Genomic DNA, 20,592 nt, shown 5'->3' on the forward strand with positions numbered 1-20,592 from the left:
ACCCTGAGTGAACACTTTCAGCGGCATCAGAGTTTCCTCTGACTTGATATAAGCACTCTGCAGTTCCTTAAGAGAGAAGGAGTTTAAGATTTGGTATGTGCTTCGCATAGCCCCATGCACACGGTTGGAAAGTTTTTAAGATGTCCTTTCATAACACTATAGAATTAAACCACACAAGCTGTCATACTGAAATGTCAAGATGAAACAAAATGAATAGCAGCTTTGGTACTAACTGTATTGGGTTTACATGGCAAAGTTTTGGTAGCAGGGGGCCTCAGGCATGGCCTCTGTAAGCAGAGCCCAGCAGCTGCCCCATGTCAGACCAGAGCCAGCTCCAGCCAGCTACAAAGGGCCCTGCTGCTGGCCAGAGCCAAGCCAGGGAGTGATGCTGGGTGGGCTTCTGGGAGAGCAGATTGAAGAAAGGGGGAAAAAAAATAATGCATGACAGCAGCTGGGAGAGAGGAGTATGAACCAGCCCTGCAGCCCCCAGGTCAGTGCAGCAGGAGGGCAGGAGGTGCTCCAGGCACACAGCACAAGTTCCCCTGCGGGCTGTGGAGAGGCCCCTGGTGGAGCAGGCTGTCCCCCTGCAGCCCATGGGTCCCACACGGAGCAGATCTCCACGCTGCAGCCCGTGGAGGAGCCCCCGGTGGAGCAGGTGGAGGTGGCCTGGAGGAGGCTGCGGCCCATGGAGAGCCCCCGCAGGAGCAGGCCCCGGGCCGGAGCTGCAGCCCGTGGAGAGGAGCCCACGCAGGAGCAGGGGCCTGGGGGTGCCAGAATCCCGTGGGAGGGACCCCGCGTGGAGCAGGGGCAGAGAGCAATGGTGAGGGAGCAGCAGACACAAAGCGTCAGGGACTGACCGCAGCCTTCATTCCCCATTCCCCTGCACCGCTCGGGGGAAGGAGGTGGAAGAGGGTGGATGGGGGGAAAGTGTTTTTTGTTTGCTTTTAGTTTCTCACTGCTCTAGCTTGTTAGTGATAAGCAATAAATTATATTAAACTCCTCACTCTGAGTCTGTTTTGCCTGTGAGTAATTGTTGAGTGATCTCCCTGTCCTTATCTCAATCCTTGAGCCCTTTCCATTGTATTTTCTCCCCCTTGCCCTTTGAGGTGAGGGAGTGGGAGAGCAGTTGTGGTGGAGCTCAGCTACCCAGCTTAGTAAAACCACCACACTAACAAGAACTAACAAATTCGTTATTCTTACCTTTTAGTAACACTGATCCTTTATTCCAAGTAGTTTGACCCCTAGAAAAAAAATGCATTAGTATAGTTCAATATGCAGTACAGTACAATGAGACATTTATGCCAGAAATTATGGTTATCCAGCTACGCGTGTCTTTCCTGGTTACTTGGTGCCCTTTCCTGTCTTTTGAAGCTCCATTTAAAATAATAAGCCCTTCTGCAAGATTCCAGTTCCAGTAATAAATATTTATTTGATTTGAACTGCATATGAATAGTGGGATGTATTGACTCAGGAGATAAACATATTTTGATTTTGCTGAAAAAAAGTCAATCTAGAAGTGTTCCAAATATCTTTAGATGTCTTGATCCTGTCTTGGTCATACAGAGTTTGTAAGAGTGAGAGGTTTCTTCTGCTCCTTCCCAGACTACCACTATTCTCTTTGAGGATGGGATTTTCAAAAGAAAGTATGATTGAGCTCAGTCAAGCCAGGCAGAACACATCTGCATATGCTGTTTGACTGCCTCATCAGAGAAGTCATTAAACTCAGATACAGCATGCCTGGACCTACTCATCTTAGGTCCCTATATCAGTTCCAGTACTTCTGCTGTTTCTTTTTCTTTTTTTTTTTTTTTTTCTTCATCATTCTGCCAGGAAACGCTAGCCCATTACACTAAACAACTGCAACAAAACAGTTTTTAAAAAAAAAAAAAAAAAAAACCTTTAGACTAACCAGGCTAAAGCTAAGATAGAAAACAACAGTCTTTGCTAAAACAAATTTAGCCATTGTGGATGGCACTCTGGAGCCTTCTCATACAAATACTCTGTTCCAAATATTCCCATGTTAAATAAAATATTTTTCTTTCTCCTGGGAAACCAGCATTTTCAGCGTAACTCTACACATGTAAAAGCTCAATAAAGTCTGTATTAAAGACTGATTGTGTATGCAAAACAATGGCATGCATGCCAGCCTTGTAACTTCATTGACTTTAGAGCTATGATTCTTCTTTGCTGTACAACAGTAAAACTACATGACTGCATTGGATTTACGTGACAAGGATTTTTGTAGCAGCTGGGGGGGCTGCAGGGGTGGCCTCTGTGAGTAGCTCAGTCAGATCCAGCCAGCTCCAAAAGGGTCCTGCCAGTGGCCAGAGCTGAGCTAGGGATTGATGCTGGGTGGGCATCTGGGAGAGCAGATTGAAGAAAGGGAAACAGAAAACTGCTGCGCAACAGCAGCTGGGAGAGCTAGGAGTGGGAACCAGCCCTGCAGCCCCCAGGTCAGTGCAGCAGGAGGGCAGGAGGTGCCCCAGGCAGGCAGCAGCAGTTCCCCTGCGGCCTGTGGAGAGGCCCCTGGTGGAGCAGGCTGTCCCCCTGCAGCCCATGGGTCCCACACGGAGCAGATCTCCACGCTGCAGCCCGTGGAGGAGCCCCCGGTGGAGCAGGTGGAGGTGGCCTGGAGGAGGCTGCGGCCCATGGAGAGCCCCCGCAGGAGCAGGCCCCGGGCCGGAGCTGCAGCCCGTGGAGAGGAGCCCACGCAGGAGCAGGGGGTCTGGGGGGAGCTGCCGCCCGTGGGGGACCCGTGCTGGAGCAGTTTGCTCCTGGGGGATGGATGGACACCGTGGTACGGAGCCGTGTGGGAGCAGGTCTTGAAGAGCTGCTGCCCGTGGGCAGCCCCCGCAGGCTCAGTTCGGGAAGGACGGCATCCCGTGGGAGGGACCCCACGTGGAGCAGGGGCACAGAGGGACCGTGAAGGAGCGGCGGAGACGAAGCATCAGGGTCTGACTGCAGCCCCCTTTCTCTTTTGCCCTGCACTGGCCAGGGGGGACACAGAAGAGGGTGGATGGGGGGAAGGTGTTTTTAGTTTGCTTTTAGTTTCTCACTGCTCTAGTCAGTTATTAGCCATAGGCAATAAATTACCTTAATCGCACTACATTGAATTTGTTTTGCCCATGATGGTAATTGGTAAGTGATCTCCCTGTCCTTATCTCAGTCCATGAGCTTTCTCCCCCTCCTGTTTTGAGGAGGGCGAGTGAGGAAGTGGCATTGTGGAGGTTAGCTTCCCATTGGTGTGAAACCTCCACGATGATATGCTCCCTCTCAGTTTCCTAGCAAATAGTGTAAATCTGGTTAAGACTCCAAAGTAACATTTCCGTGGAGCATGTTGCAAGATCTAAACCAAGTGCTAATCCACAAACCATGCTCATTTAATATAGTTTTATCCCCAAACCATGTTAGTATTGTCCTGCATCCTCTTAGTTCCTGTCCTGTGCAGGGGAAAGAAACACAATGTGGTTTCCTGTCGCATTCCACCTGTGTATTCAGCGCATAGTTGTTTCCCCCTCTAAATATCTAGAATTATGCATCAACTGAAAGAGCAGAGTCAGCATCTGAAAGAGCATTCCTCATTCATATGCATGACACAGGGCGTAATGGAGGCATGAAACATGAAGGTGCAATATGTCACATTGCCTTCTAGATTCTGGGTTTACTATAGCTCAGAGAGTTGCAACAAGACATCCAGTACTTCATTAAAGAAGAGTAGGCATATAAATTTCACCTATTCACTATGTGACCTCTCCCCATAAATAGAATAGACAATAGGGTCCTTGACAGAGACCTGAAAAATAAACAAGGGCTCTGTTACAGGCTTGCCTTGCATTAGCACGTGGTCTGTGCAAATCCCTCAGTGCCTGAGCATGGGCAAATCTCACAGGGGAGTGAATATAAAAAGGTGCCATTATTTTAAAGTTATTCTTTTGTAAAAATATAAGTGTTTTTGTATTTAAATAAAACTAATCATTTGTGCCACTATAGTGAACCGAGATTGTCTCACTTATAGGCCCCAGCTGAGTAAAGATTAAATCTTATTGATTAAACTTTGATGTTGATATGACAACCATTATTTTTTCCCTCCTATCCTAGAAGGTTTATACTTATGTTAGAGACAATGGCAGCACAAAGGACATCAACATTTTCTTGGTAGCATACAAGAAGACTCATTTCTCTCTCAAGGGTGCAGTAGCTCAACAGAGAGAAGTAGAAATTCATTAATTTGTCTTCCCATTAAAAAAGCAAACCACACAACCACCCAGAGAGCGCTCTGGCATTTATAACCAAAAAGGGAGAAAAGACTACTTTCATGAAGATACTTCTTGAAATAACAGGATATAAATATTCCTAATAAAACACAAGATGTACGGAAGGCAGAAGAACTGGTTTATTATTAGTTGGTGGACTATTGTGCAGTGCAACTGCTCTCTTCTCCCCTGGCCAAACACACAGAACAAATTTACCTTCCCCTTCCTTTTTTATGTCCCTCATGATACCCAGCCACTGCCCAGATTCTGCTATCTGCCTAGCCACTGCTTTTCATGGAACAAATGGAAACTTAATTATCTTTGAGACTTATACTCCCTTTCAAATTCATCTAAGACCGGCCAGCAGGTTGAAAACCTAATTACATGCAGACAGACAGCATGATCATACAAACTTCATTTCCTTAGGAAACTAGGCTAATAGAAGTAATAACGAAAAATACAGCAGGTATATTGATAACGGTGCAATGTTCAGTTTCTGTAAGCGTGAAGCATTTGTGACTGTGAAGAGTTAAATCAGAAAAAAAAAAAAAAAAAAGAACCAGGGAAGAACAAATATTTCCTCTTCAGTGCAACTACAAAGAAGGAGCACGCTCAAAAATTACCTGCAGGTCTCAACTTTGGGAACCTTTTTCTTTTCTCTTAATCTTAGTATATGCTCTGACCTCCTTCAGTTAGCTCCCTTGTAATGCAAAACACCATGTTGCAGACGACATGACTTGTAAGCCACTCTTGGAGTTCATCTCTTTTTGCTTAAAATTCCAAGGGAACGGAGAAGAGCCTCGATATAATCAAAGACACCAAGGCTGCAGCCTCCAGCCTACCGTTTGAGAGAGATTTTTCTTTCTTGCTGTTGTTACCAAAATTCATTTTAATTCCTCTCCTTGATGACATACTCTTTCATACTTTATTCTTTCCCTGCTTTGTTCAGTCTTCTGAACATTTCATATTGTGGCATACAGGAAAAATGGATAATCTAGCATTATGCAACAGAAGGCAGGCTCCTTGGGAACCATTAAGTAAACATCCAGAGTAGGAAATTTATCACTTCTGCACACAGGGTTTTGTTGTTAATTATGTTGATGTATTCTTTGAATATATATATATATTAAAAAAAAACAACAACAACAAAAAAAAAACATAAATTGGCTGTGGACGTTACAGAACTGTCTGCTGTTAAAACTCTGCCTGGCTGCATGCGGTGGCACTAACACCTGCCGTAGGGAAGAGGAAGTATGGCAACTAATGAAAGGCAAAACCCTGCTCCTTCTGCAGACAGTGCAGAAGTTTTAGGTGGTGACAGCAGATTGGTGGAGATGCTGGAGTTCAGATATTGAGACTGTTGGTTGTTATAGACCTTCTTTTGTCAGGAAACAGTTTACACATTGGGATAAAGGACACAAAGTGAAATAAAAAGAATTATTTCTACCTTTGTTGCCTTGGTTAACCAGGCCCCCTCCAGCAGATTTTACCTTTTGCATCTTACTAGGTATTAGTTACCTCTGTCCTACCTGAAGTCTAACACTGCTACTTACAAGAAAATCAATCAGGCCTGCCATGTAGAGTTTGCCTCAGCAAGTCCAAGGGAACTGCTGTGCACAGAGGTGGCTTCAGCCTGGGGTTCCTGAGCCTTCTGCTGTAGCTTGGGGCTTGCCTAAAGCTTGATGGGATTGAGACTCCTTTTCCATTTTCAGTATCTGGTAAACTCCAGCGGCAACACTATCTTCTTCTCTATCATTCCCAGATTTTATAGATGCCCAGGTTTTCCTGGCATTCATCTGCCAAGATCTAAATCCACAGCAAACAGTCCAAGCAATCCACCTCAAGCTTTTCTTCTGGTTATCTTCTAGACAGTTTTCCCTACACTGGCACATACACTCAGTTCTCTTAGACTCATATCATTTTGCTGCTCAGTCTTTGAAAATCTTCCATTTCTACACTGTAGTCCTCTCAGCAATGGAATTTCACCCTAATGGAAATTTTCATGGTGAGAATACTGCACTTTTTTTGGTTTGTTTGTATTTTGATCACTGAAGCAATTGTAAATAAGTCATATTAATGCCTCATTAGGACAGCTGAAAAAAACCCACAGTACTTAGTACTGGCTATTTAATAGGCTCCAGTCAAGATACCTTTTCTTCAGAAAAAAACTGACAAATACTATATATTTTCAATTAGATGCAGTTGGTTCTCCCTTACCATAATTTTATACAGGAATGAGATTTCCCTCCTCCACTTTCAATAACATATTAAAGCTTTTACAGCCTTTCCAAACATCTTTCATTTAAAGACTTTCCAAAAACCCCATACAATTTCACTACCCTTGTTCTGAACTTCAGGAAGTACATTGGATTCGGTTCCTTGCACTACCTTCCATGCAAAGAAACAGAGTTCTATTGCAAGAGCAGCTGTTACTCCCCCCTCCCATTTGAACAGCTTATATTTAAGACAGGTTTTCTTCTTAAAAAGCTACTGCAGGCAGCCAGCCAAGACTGCCAGGCAGGCTAATCACACACACACGCACATAATAATGTATGGGGAAAAGTCAATTTTTAAACAATCCTGTTGCTTTCATATTCTGTACCCAAAAACTTACCCAGGCACCATTACTGAGGTAGTCCAGACTCCCAGAATATCCAGGTTGGCAGATGCTATTAGTCTGTGCTTTGTTCTGGAGTCGGTCCAGGAAAGCATTATTTACCCTTAAAATATAATTAAAAATGAATACTGATTGAAGATAGCTGAGGAGTTCACAAACTCTTGAAATTTAACATTCTGTGAGCAGCTTTCCCTATTCCCAGTTAAATGCACATCATTCTATGCTTTTCAAGGCTGTGTTGAATAACCAGAGCCTGGCATGAGATAGGGTAGCTTTCATTTTCAATTCACTAGGTGCATTCTTATCCTGTGATCAATCCATCATGATTAAAAGGCATACCTTGGCTTTTGTGAGAAATGGCCCAAAATTCTCTCTAGAAAGTCATCCTGCATACCACTCACTTGATCAGCGAGGTTAGCTATTTCAACAATTCACCTTAGGTAGTCTTTCAGCTTTCATTATACAAGTTTCTACAAGTTCTGATTTCCTAATGAAAAAAAAAACAAACGCTAGGCTTCTTCATAACGGAGACCAGTTGTATAGCTGACAACTTTCCCAGCCATCCAGCTCTGAAAACAACTCTAGCATTTTCTTGTACTGCTTTATCAATCTGCAACACATGCATACAGACAGATGCAGTTTCCCTCCATCTGTTCCAAATATTTTCAAACCATCTGAAAACTGTTTCTTTTTATCCTTATTAATGCTTAAGACTGACACACATGCTTAGACATGACTGTTGTTTCAGTGTTTTACAATGCTCTCTGCACAAAGGATGCAAAATGCAAGGTACTGGATTATTTCTATCTGGGGACATGAGATAGACTCAATTGAAAATCCTTCATTAACTTCTATGGGTAATTATCCCAATATCTTTGCTGGAGAAATAAAAAGCAATGAAAACTGTACAGAAAATGGTTTCCTACAGAAATAATTTTTTAAAATTTATCTAACTATAAAAAAAAGGTTGCTTTAAAAAAAAAAACAGTTCTGAGGGCTATTTCTTTACACCTGCAGAAAAAATAAAAATAAAGCTAAGAAAAAAGCTGAGCTTCAAGATAATGAAAAGTCATTTAAGTGACAGAACTGCAAGATCAGAACGCAGTGCAGCAGTGGGCACAGCATGGGACACGAAGCACCACAGCAGCAGAAAGCCTCGCTGCGCTGCAGGTATCAGTATCTAATCCCATGCTTAGCTCTGTCTGTTAGCTTCAATGACAGTCAACTGCAAAAAAGTTGTGAACAAAGTAGCCTATTCCAAAATAATATTACATATATATGTGTATATATATACAAATATATACATATATATATTTTTTTTTCCCCAACTGGCTTTAAGTTTTTATGAAACTACTAGTAGTTTCTGTCCCATGCTATATCCTGTGCTGATAAAATAAAGTGAACAAGACACTCTGGGTTGTACTGCATTACTGTGAGCAGCTGTAATGATGGATATCAGTGGTTTATCTGAAGGTGATGTTAAACCAGAGGCTAGGTCAGGATTCCTCACTGCAATAATTTTCTTAAGCATGAATGCCTGCAATTTTGAGACCCTTTCCGGATATAAAATAAATTAAAGTATACTATGAGTTTTTGCATCATACCTCCTCTGTTCATTTTGAAGTGCTCTTGTCCTGGCTTCCTCCTCGTGCTTTTGTTTTGATTCCTTTAAGTGAGCCTGGGAATGATAAAAGTGAAAAACTAAAACAAAAACAAAATATTAACTTACTTCTAGTTAATGTGCCTATGTTGAAAACCCAATGAATTCCACGTGGCATTAACTTCACCTAGAGCTGTGTCATTCCTGCAATTTCACTCAGCAGCATTTTATTTACATGACAGCACGAGGCCCAAAACTGAGCTCCTTTTTCTGTTCAGTGTTGCACTGGACTGGATATAAGTGAATTCAGACAGCTACAGTCCTATATTTGAAGACACCAGCCTAAACACAAGCTTTTTACATGGGCAGATAATAACAGGACAAGGGGGAATGGTTTTAAACTAAAAGAGGGGAGATTTAGATTAGATGTTAGGAGGAAATTCTTCACTGTGAGGGTGGTGAGGCACTGGCACAGGTTGCCCAGAGAAGCTGTGGATGCCCCATCCCTGGAGGTGCTCAAGGCCAGGCTGGATGGGGCTTTGGGCAACCTGGTCTGGTGGGAGGTGTCCCTGCGTATGGCGGGGGGCTTGGAACTGGGTGGTCTTTAAGGTCCCTTCCAACCTGAACCATTCTGTGATTCTCTGATTTGTCTCTCTAACCTAGTCCTTTTCTTCCAGACAAACACCGTTCCTAAGCATAGCGAGCCCCCATTAGCTCCAGTTGGCCATACAGTATGAGGCAGAGGCACACAACCCTGCCTGTGCTCCTACCCTAGTGCCTGCTGCTCCTCTGCCCTCCAAAATACTCTAAGGAAGCTTTCCTAAGGCAGTAAGGAGCAGACCTTCAGCTTCCTCTTCCCCAACCCCCAAGGTTTGAATTTCCCAGCAGGTCCAAGGGGAAGAAAGCAGGAGTCATCTAGCAGGAGCAGACTCAGCCTGTTGGGTATGACGGAGACGTGCCCCTTGCCTCCTGCCTCTGTGGAGCGTGAGAAGCCAACAAGAGCATGCGCCACGGTGATCACCTCCATCTCCGTGGGACTCTCCCTAGCATGAGGGAAGGGCAAATGGTGCCTACTGGTGTGGTGAAAGCATGTGCAAGCTCCCAGTGTTGCAACAGCCTACAATCCTTACATCGCACAGTATTGAGTTATATAAACAGTGTCAAAGGGACTTCTCTGAAGAGGAGAGTTTGCTCATACAATTGCAGCTGGGACTGCTAAGGAAACACAGCTTGTATGACTGTGCATCGCACATGTGCTTGTTTGTCTATCTGTTGCTCCCTGCAGTGCACCCAAGGACTGAAGATGCAGATTTTCCTGCAAAGAATTTGGCTTGCAGGGTCAGGGGGAATGGATGGGAACGGACCCATCCTTCATATTTTCCATAGCAACCGAGTAGCAGTAGGAATAGGAAGTAAAATAAAATGATGCAGTTAGATAAAAGCTTCAATAACTGAATGGAACTACAAAAGTTAAAAAAAAAAAAATCAATTTAAGTGGAACATTAAATAAAAACTATGCAATAAACGTGTGAACAAAATCAATAACTGTGAATGTGTTGTGTATCAATATTTGTCTAGCCTTAAAAGAAGAAACAGAATTAAGAAATAAAAAAGCCAACCTTAATTTTCACTGTTTTAAATAACTATTCAACCTGAAAATTAAAACCCGGTATCTGACTTTCCAATATGCTGAGTCCTCTCTTGGAGTAATGTTCTGAAATATATTGCATGTATATGATGCGGTGTTCAAAGTGTACTGAATATTTTTAAATCAAGCAATACATACTAAAACCTGTTCTGAAAAAAAAATGCAACTGACAATACCTATTCGTTTTATAGTTACGCTGTGCTAGGAGGTGCACACAGGACAGAATTCACAATTACTTTAATAAATATTGGTTTGAAGTAGAAATGAGCCAACATAAATCTGAGGGACAATTATTGGAGCCTTTAAAATGCATATTATTTACAGTAGGTTTATACGTAGTGCATTACTCTGCACAGTAGGTAATAGCAACGTTGAAGGCAAGGAGCACTGGAAGTGTGTACTAAGAAACAGCAGACTTAGAGGCAGTCCACAGCTTCTTCCTAATCTATGGAAATCAGTGTGGAGTCTAAAGCTCTACACAAGTCCCTTAAACCAAGGCAAATAAAGAAGGGGCATGCTAATCCACATTTTTATTTATTTTCTCCATGGAAGGATAAACATAAAGAATACAACAGCTACAGGCTTTCTGCCAAACAGGACTAGCATTCAAAGATTTTTCCTCCATATAGTTTCTAGGAATAAGGATGTACCTGTGAGAAAGAAATTAAGAGTCTCCTTCCCTACCCCAACCTTTTGTTTCCAGCATCCTGGTTGCTAAGAAAGGAGCACGATTATGCTCAACATTTAGATAAAGATAGCCATGAGGAGGGCTCAGTCATTTGTCCAGCTCTATCAGAAACTCACCATATGGAACTGGTTGTGCTACCAACGAGTCTACTACTGGGGAAATAGTTTAACATTAATTTGGGTATTAGTAACAGCAGATGCATAAGTAGAGCCTCAGGTAGAGAAAAGAAGGCTTTGGGAAGACCGTATAGTGGCCTTCCAGTACCTAAAGGGAGACTACAAGAAAGCTGGGGAGACACTCTTTACCAGGGAGTGTAGTGATAGGACAAGGGGGAATGGCTTTAAACTAAAAGAGGGGAGATTTAGATTAGATATTAGGAATAAATTTTTCACTCAGAGGGTTGTGAGGCACTGGCACAGGCTGCCCAGAGAAGCTGTGGCTGCCCCGTCCCTGGAGGTGCTCAAGGCCAGGCTGGATGGGGCTTTGGGCAACCTGGTCTGGTGGGAGGTGTCCCTGCCCATGGCAGGGGGGTTGGAACTAGATAGTCTTTAAGGCCTGTTCTAACCCAGACCATTCTGTGATTCTATTTGCTAATATCTTTTTGCAGTCAATGCTGCCTTCCGCACACTTGCACAGTTAGACCTGGAGCCGAGAAAGACAACTTACTACAGTTCTATTGCCTGGCATAGATGAGCTTTAAGTGGATCTAGTACCCAAAACCATGCCAGAGGGATTGCAGTGGTTCAGATGCATTTCAGGCAATGCATGCTGTACATGTAGAAGATGGAGTTCAAACCTGTAGTTATGGCATGCCCTCTTTTTAGGCAATTCAAAACTCTTCATTTAGGTGGTTAGCAAGTGTAGACTTGATGGCAAATCTGAGTGCTTCCACATACTCGTTTGGGATGGCAGGGTGCACAGGCCTCTATTCTCTAGAAAGAGACTATTGAGAATCTGAGATCATAAATATCTCAGTAAGATTACTTCTGCCTGAAAGAGAGGAAATTGGTTTCCTTAGACTATGAAATTGTGCACCACAATCCAAAAAATGCTCTGCACAATTGTTCAAATGGAGAGGCAAACAGGAGCTAGTCATCCAGACACAAATAGCCACAAACCCAGAAGATAACTGTCCAAATTTTACAACTTCGCTCATCTCTCTCACAAAATTTGAAAACAGTGACTAAAAACACTTCCCTTATAGAGAAGCTGTGTGCGTAGGCTACAAGTAATCAATGCATTTAATTGGTTTCACAGCATGCAAAAATGCTCCAATATGCAAACTGATAATGTATAATTATCTTCCTCTGTTGTTCTTGCTTCATTTCCTCTAATCTTCTGTTTTCATTCTCTTGAAGAGCTTGCTTATAAGAATGGCTTCTAGCCTATTGTTCAGCTGAGAATATACACATATTGGTGTGGGGAGAGGAAGGATCAACATCCCAGACCTCATTCCCAAATCTTTTTACAGGTTATTAACAAAACAGAACTATTTGAAGGATTCGAGTTACTTAAAAAACTGATCAAACTGAAGACTAGAATTTAACCAAGGAGTGGTCTAAAACCTTTCAGGCATTCAGTTTGGCTGAATGTTCAGCTGCACATCACAACAAAGCAGCCACAGCACGTTCTATTCCTTGTCCCAGTGGCAAGCATGAAGTTACCCTGAGCAATCAGAAAACACAATCAGGATATACGACAGTGAGGTGGGGTGTTGTGGGAAGACAGAAAAACACTGGAAGTGTTACCGAGATAACAAAGCAGAAGGGAGGACTGGTAGCAGAGGGGAAACCCGGATTATTTCCATAGGAATATCAGAAAGGGATATGTGGTCGTAGGGCAACAGAAGCTGAGAGATCGAGCTTACTATATTAGTTGGGTGGCAGCCAAGAGAACTGAAAATCTGAACCAGACATCGTGAATAAAGTATTCAACTGTGTAAATTTCCATTACAGTGATTAGCCTTGGTCTTTCATAAGCTGTAGCTGTCTGCAGAGGGCCAGCATAGCATTAGGATCTTATAGGATCCTTACGAACTTATACTGTAAAGTCTTTGAGCAGGGATGGAGTATAGCACACTAAATAATGAGCCAGTATAATATAATACAAGAAGTGTGCAGGTTTGACTTTAGTGAGAAATTTGTTGCAGGTCTACACAATGTTCTCAAAACTTGATATATGTGTGCAGAATGACACCATTAAAACGACAGGCACATAATTTGCTAAAAAGACTGAATAGAGAAAGCAATTATTAATAGCTCAATTTTGAGCTGGGAGGAGTTGTTACATCTGTCCTGGGAGACTCATTCTGGGTCCAGTATTATTCATTACTCTCTATAATGGCTTGGAGAATTGTGTGGAGTGTATGTTAATCAAGTTGGAAGACAATAAAAATCTACACAGGACTGGTAACACTTTGAAAGACAGGATTAAAATTACTTATGAGCTTGATTAAATAAGTAGGCCAAAAAAGTCACCGATGACAGAACCACTCCAAAGAAGGCAAATTTGTTCACATGCATCAAGTAATATCTGACACTGAAATTTGAACTAGATGTACTGAATTAGTATCACTATCAAAGAAATGCTGCAAGGGAAAAAAATCAGTCAACATGGAATTGTCCCAGATTTGTTTTAGAGCAATAACTTTAAATAAAAAATACATGTATACATATATATATATATATTTTCCCCTCTTTTAACATGCATATCAGGCACTTCCTAGTTTTATCACACATCCCAGATTCAAATACATTGCTTCTGAATGTTTTAGTTACTCCAAACAAAGGAGACAGATCTGAGATAACATCAAAATTAGAGTGCAAGGTTCGCCAGTGGTTTAGCCTTTTGGTACTATGCCAAGTTTAGATAACAACTCATTGGTTAGGTGCTTCAGATTCCTGACGCAGAGCACAGAGGGTGTGTGTATGCCTATAGACCGTACCTCATCCAAGTTGGTTGAGTTCTTGCTAACTGTATTGCTGCATTATAAGCAAGTGATAAATTGATTCACAAAGGTATAGAAATGCTGCCACACAAAAGACAGGTATCAGATGGTATTAATAAAGAACAGTACAGAAAAATTATGAATTTTATCTGCTTTGATACTGATTAAGCAAAAGATGAACTGTGGTATGTAATTCAGCATAATTTACTAAGAAATTTCTCAAAACCTGCAACTAGAAAGGCAGGTGTATGTAGGTCAAGTAGAAGGCAAAAGCTACAGGTACACTGGTATGTCTGAAACAATTAAGTGTTACTTTAGTCATCCACCCACTTCTCCACAGACACACAGACACCACACTAAAATGCTGAAATCCAAGTCAGTCTCAGGGCCATGAGCTCACTTATGTTCACAGTTCCATGTTCACACCGTACGAAAGGCTGTGGAACTGGGTTTTCCCTATTAAAGAACAAGCTCCTCACCATTCAGAGCATGGGATGCTTCAGAGGGAGGTAGAAGGAGTTTCAAAACATCTTTTCTCCCTTCCCATAGTCCTTTATCTTTCTTGTCTACTCAGGACTACAAAAGACAGTCAGAAAGCCACTCTGTTACAATTAAATCCAGAGGACCCAGCACTGCTGAGCAGAAGTTGGCTCCTTCAAGCTATAAATCTGCTCACATGTGCTAAGATTTCTCCTTGTTTTTTAGAGACACCAAATGACCTGGAGAATCAAAGGGGAAAGGAACCTACTTTCAATAACACCTTCCCTCTTCAAGCAACTGAAAATCAGGAAGAGATACCAGAAGCAAGACAGAGCTGTTGTATATTGTTTGGAGCAATTTCTCTGTGAGAGGGTTTTGCACATTTCCAAGGCTTCTGAGGAAACATGCAGGCAAATTTTTACATCCCTTACACAGCTGTTGGTGTTCAAGGTTGTATACGACATAGGATTACCCAGATTAGATATTTCCAAGTTTTGCTGACTTGGGACCATTGTTTATAACATTAATTTCTGTCTACTTGACTGCCTGCTTTGTCATCTCCCAGTTTCAAACCCCCCTAAAGGGGAAGATTTCTGTCTTCAGGGTTAATATTCCTCACTGCAGGTTTTTACATCAGTAGGAATGCTTGGTTTAAATGTGAAGAGACTAATCAGATGTGCAAAAGGCTTCTTGAGGCAATTAGAATAATGAAACTTTAGCAATACTTTATCTATTCCCTAATTACATTGATACTTACCAGGCTCATTCAAACTGGGATAAAGTCCCCAAGCACTCTACGGAATCACTTTTAGGATGCAGTGAGAAATAAGCTGCTCTTCCGACTAGATTTTCAATGCAGCAGAGCATCTGCTGACATGAACTAGTTGAGATTTCATAAAAGCTTGCCACCGACTGATGGGTACAGAGCACATTTAAGATTCTGATCTGAACATAGAATATAAATCTGGCTCATATTTATCAGAGAGAGAACTGCGAGTAATAAAGGCAGTCCCCTACTATGTAGGATACTCTGCCAATTTATCACAGACAACGTAGGCAATTCACCCAGAAAGACTCCTTGGTTCTCTCTGAGTTATGTATAGGCAATTAAAGTCAATTAGAATATTCTAATATCACACTATTGACAGCACCTGGAAAGTTGACAGAAAAATATTGCACATTCCACAGTTTTGCTTACCCATGCTGTTGATTCTGGGCCACGATTAGCAATCTGACAGGAATCACTCTTTGGCAAGCCTGAATCCAATCTGTTCAATAATTCATTGGTTTTGCTACAAAGAAATCCAATCCAAATAGAATTGTTAGTACTTCCATAAAAATAAATACAGATTTTTATTCCACCCTTGGAATCTAGACTAGACATTTTATCATGTGACTGCTGAAAAACATCATAGGTAGAACAAAAGGTTATGGGAACAGACAGAATGAAAGGGGACTGAGGAAACAGAACCTATATTGTGGATAAGACATTTGCTGGGAGAATTTTTTAGGCAAATAGTTATTGTCATTTGCATATTTGCAGTCTATAGGGGCTATGCTTTCTTTCTGCATGGTAAAAGCTCCTAAAATACAGACTCACATACCATTGGACTTCATCAGAATGCAAGTGCTTCACTGAATTGTTGCAAATCCTTTTACCAGATCCACAAATCTCAGATAAGTAATTTAAAAGATTATTTTAAGGCATTTTCCTTCACTGTCAATACAATGCACCCTTACAACGTATTACTTAATCAGGTAGCAAGACTTCAAACCATTTTGTAGCATTAAAAAAAAAAAAAAAAAGCTTGTCTTTACCTGAAAATAATTGCACAACATTGTCATTTCTTATTTTGGCAAGGACAATTTTATTTTTCCAATCACATCCCTTATAAACCATATTTTCAAAGTAGCATCAGGTCTCTCACAGTTTCGTAGAATCACAGAATGGCTTGGGTTGGGTTGGAAGGGACTCTAAAGATCATCTAATTCCAACCCCCCTGCCATGGGCAGGGACACCCCCAACCAGACCAGGTTGCTCAAAGCCCAATTATAGATAAGCAAAGTCACAACGAATAACATAAATACTAAAAGCAGGACTTTCAATGCCGTGATCAGGAATTAGTTTCTTAACCTGCATGCCCAGGCATATATATTCAAGTCCTTGCTCACTCAAAAGCGTAGAGTTAGAGGCAATTTTATTTCTGTATACAGCTTTGCAAAGCATGAAAGTACTTCAAGAGGGATTCAACACAAAGATTTACTTTCCTGACAGGGCGGCCAGCTAACTCTGTGGGGGAGAAGATGCCAACAGCAAAGAAAGCTACTTAACCTTGCAGAAAAAGCCTTGTCTGCCAAATAGCGATGATGACTAACTGCAGAAACAGACTGTCAAAAGTGGTTTTATCTTTCACTCCATGTCCTGAAACAGAGAGTAGATGCAAAATGTTCTGCTGGTCAGTGGGTGTATTGAGGAGAAGTGCAGAAAACGAAAAGAAACCTACCTACAAGTTCTTCTGTGCTACTCTACAGAGTATAAAAACACATTAGCTATTTAAGTACAGAGGACTTGCTCACACTGTAGCAAACCATACCTTCAGAGTCTCGGCATTCCCAGTTCACTCCCTTTCCTTCATTACCTGGGAAGTTATGATAACCTCAGACAAGGCACAATATAGAAAGAACCAAGTGAAACACAAGAACACAAGATTCCCTGATCTACAAAGCACCTGTATGTCAGGGTTAAATGAATTGATAGTATCTTCTTATCCAAGCTTTAAGCACACACTTTTTTTTTTTTTTCTTTTCAGGAGAGATGAGTGGTACAGTGGTAGAGTGGTGAGATTGCACAGAATAATTTTGGGAACTTGAAGTTTTAAATTGCAGATTGTGTTTCTCTACCTATGCTAAAATAACTATTTATTTCTACACCAGAAAGACTAAGAACTCCTACAGAAAGTCTGGACTATATCTGAGAAGGTTGTAGCTCTGTAAAGAAATATCTGGCCTCTTGGGGGTATATCTGGATGCCTTAATTCTTTACAGATGGTACAAGAAGGACTTGGGATATGCACAAGTTCTCAGTACTTGCATAAAAAGGAGGTGGATGGCTAAGACATTACTCTCCCCAGATCAGCACACTGATACTCAGTTTTGGTATTAGAAAAGATGCTTACAAGAGCGGAAGCAAATAAAGTTTCTCAGCAAGAATGTGTACTGCTTTTGTGTACAGAAAACATCCCACTACACCGCATTAAGTGATACAGTAATAATGTTTTCCTGTCACAAGAAAGGGACTCAGGTTTCTGAATATGACTGAAGACAAACTGTGTCAAGTCAGTCATCTATGTTAATGCACTGTGTATTGTCTCTGTGAAAACCCAGCAGAGCATCTTGAGATGCCAGACTGTCAAAATGTTGTCTGAATGGTACTTTTCATAATATTAATCCTAAAGTCATAATAATGTAGAACATAACACAAGCCACGCTGCAGGGAATGGGGGAAGTCAGAGACATGGCAGTTCAATTAACGTTCCAGAGAGGAAAGCATTCTCTCCAGAAGGAAATCAGCATATCAAAGTGTCCATAGGTATTTCACATACAGACAGTCAGAGCAACATCTCACTCTCACTTGCTAAAACTTCAGGGGCTAATCAAAAATGCTGATAAAATGTGGTCCTCTAAAATAATTAATATGAAGGAAAGAAGAAGATGAGCTGAAGAATTGCGCCAAGCATTATTCTGCATACAACAGCCTCCTGATGTTCTTTGAAAATAGTTAGGCAGAAGGAAATGCAAAATTTAGACAAAGCAGTAAGATGGCACCCTCCTAACAGGCTGTTAACCTGAGCTCTTACTTCCCCGAAACATCAAGCTGCAGGGAAGAGAGCAGTGTTTAGAAGCACTGGTTAAGCTGAGGTTTTCTTACAAAAATATTTTGTGTTTTGTGTTGTATTCTGTAGTTCTGTTTCCCGTCACACAATTGGGAACAAGCCTTTTGCTACACTAATTAAAATAGGCTACTCCCATACTGGTTTAATAGCACCAGGCAATACCCGTAGCAATGGGAACTCAGCCATCTGCATTGTGGTAACAGTTCCTGGCATAGTTTTGACCTGTTCCAAATAGTACTTTCCCAAATAACTGTTGGCTGCTGTCCGGGAACTAATATTAACCACAAATATCTCCCATAAGGCTCTATGGATGCAATTGCCCCATTTTGGGAGGCAGAAAAACTTTGCTAGCAACAGAAACAGGCAGCCTCAAGCCTGTTGGCCTCAAAAGTGACAGTGATCGGCAGTGTTAAATTTATTAGTACTGATGCAGCTGTGGTGGAGTGAAGCACTGTCAAGCTTGGGGTTGAAAAACTCTTAAGAGCTGTCATGGGAAAATCCTAACTTTGTTGCCAGTAACATGTTGAGTAACATGGGGACAGTGCGTGACCGTCGAAGTCAGTCCATGTTGCGACTCTTTCTGTGGATCCTTAGATATAACGCTTTACATTTCACAACTCTTCTTTAAGCAGAGTCTTTTCTTGTGTACCTCTTACAAGCTGTTACTTAAAAACTTATACTTGAAGTGCAACAAGTACATGTAGAGTATAGAAACGTGAATCTGTTAGGTGTTCCACTGAGAAAGGTGTAATTTAGGGACTTACAGTAGTATACCCTGCACCCTCACGAGCTACATCTAGATCAGGGAATTTACATGCATTTCAAATTTTGGGGGACTAAAGGCATGTGCTCTCCACATTCCCACTGAGGTAAGACAAAGGGGTGGATATAAAAGCCTGAATGAGCCTAGGTTCCTTTGGCCTAGAAGATGAAACTAATTCTTCTTCCTACAAATATAGTTTTTGGCTTTAGGTCCTTTTTACAGACTAACATTAAAAATGCATCAATTAAAAAGGCCTCTCGTAATTTCATTACCGCTTCCCAATGAAACCAGTGGCAGTTAATTCTTTTGCTTTAATTGATGGATATTGAAATGCCAGAATGTAGAAAAATATACCAGCTTTAATGCCAGTGCTTAAAAAAAACAAAGCACAATATTGTTGTATATATCATAAATCTATTTATTTCTTTTGACAATTTAAAAAAGATAATGGACACTTATTACTGCTGAAAACAAGACAGTTCCTGAGCTCTTTGGTTTCTCAAGCTGCAGGATCTCTGGCATTACAATTCTACTCTAACAAATGTCTATAAGTATGCTAAGAGCCCTTAAAAAAAAAAAAGAGTAGTAAAAAATAAAAATAAACAAGCCTAAGCCAGATAAATCATTATATTCATTTCATAGAGCAGACAACCTGAGTGGCTAAGACAACAAAAGGAGCATCTCATGTTGAATGACACAGATGACACAGACACACCAGGTTCCAAATTCATGGCCAGTGAGCAATGCTGAAGTGATTTTTCACCCTTTCCCTCCAGTTCTACTGCAAAATTAAGAACCATGCATAATGCATACACAGAGTTAGTTTCATACATCACCATTCACAATGTTTTTTAAATAGTAAAAGGACTCCCCTTCTCAAAAACAAAATCCCAAACTTAATTTCATTCAAGATGCATCTTTTTGCAGCACCAACAAGCATATCTGTACTTCTCCATACCTCAGAATATTTAATTGGCTAAGCATAACAAATTCATCTACTTTTGCAGAAATTAAGATCTGTTGCTTAACACTACATAAGTCTATTTGCAAGAAAAGCTGCCGTTCATTGCAATAAAGTCCACGGTAGGTGCATTCTTACTACAGGCCTAAAATTAGGCTAGGTTAGGCCAGGCCCAGACAACCAACAGACTGAATAGAAGAAAACTTTGAGGTCTAAACCCTGCTCTTGCTCCTTCCTCAGCTACAGCTTTGCCTTGTGCACTACATCTCAGTCACACATCTGCTATGACCAACAAACCAGGCTGGCTGGAACTAGGGTGATTGCTGCTCCTCTGTCTCATGACCTTACAAGGGCCACCAAAATCAAATGTTAAAATAGGAGAAATTCCAGAAGCTGGCCCAAAGGTAGATGAGATGACTGCCCATTTATGCAGCTTTCTCATTGCTTCCATGTCAGGAGATGGCGAAAGAGACTCCAAGCAAAGCTGTAGTTGGGATTTTTGCAGATTAAAATAATTTGCTTAAGTGTGAAGGAAGCTAGAGGCTGAAACCAAGATCTGTGAAAACAAATTCCACCAAATGCACACACTTCAAAATTAAGCCATTAAGAAAGTTATTTTTAAGAAAAACACCTCCATCTGTTGCCAATAAGCATGCCCTCAGCTCTACATGGATTTTCATTCTTTTCCCTTACCTCAACTCTAACCCACACACAGAGGACTTCGGGGTAAGAAGAAAATAAC

General features: G+C 41.4%; 1 protein-coding gene across 2 annotated transcripts in view; it reads right to left on the reverse strand.

Annotated features, from left to right (window-relative positions):
* The window catches only part of EPSTI1 (epithelial stromal interaction 1), a 50,373-nt gene that overhangs the window by 1,826 nt on the left and 27,955 nt on the right, over nucleotides 1-20,592 (reverse strand). For both annotated transcript variants that reach the window (XM_080589890.1, XM_080589889.1), the window contains exons 7-10: nucleotides 15,432-15,525; nucleotides 8,475-8,548; nucleotides 6,868-6,973; nucleotides 1,201-1,241 (exon numbers count right to left, since the gene is read on the reverse strand). In XM_080589890.1, coding sequence (XP_080446016.1) covers nucleotides 1,221-1,241; nucleotides 6,868-6,973; nucleotides 8,475-8,548; nucleotides 15,432-15,525 — 295 coding nt within the window. In that variant the 3' untranslated portion in view covers nucleotides 1,201-1,220. The remainder of the gene's footprint in view (nucleotides 1-1,200; nucleotides 1,242-6,867; nucleotides 6,974-8,474; nucleotides 8,549-15,431; nucleotides 15,526-20,592) is intronic.

Source organism: Anser brachyrhynchus, assembly GCF_964034855.1.
Source record: "Anser brachyrhynchus genome assembly, chromosome: 1".
In the NCBI taxonomy this organism is placed as follows: Eukaryota; Metazoa; Chordata; class Aves; order Anseriformes; family Anatidae; genus Anser; species Anser brachyrhynchus.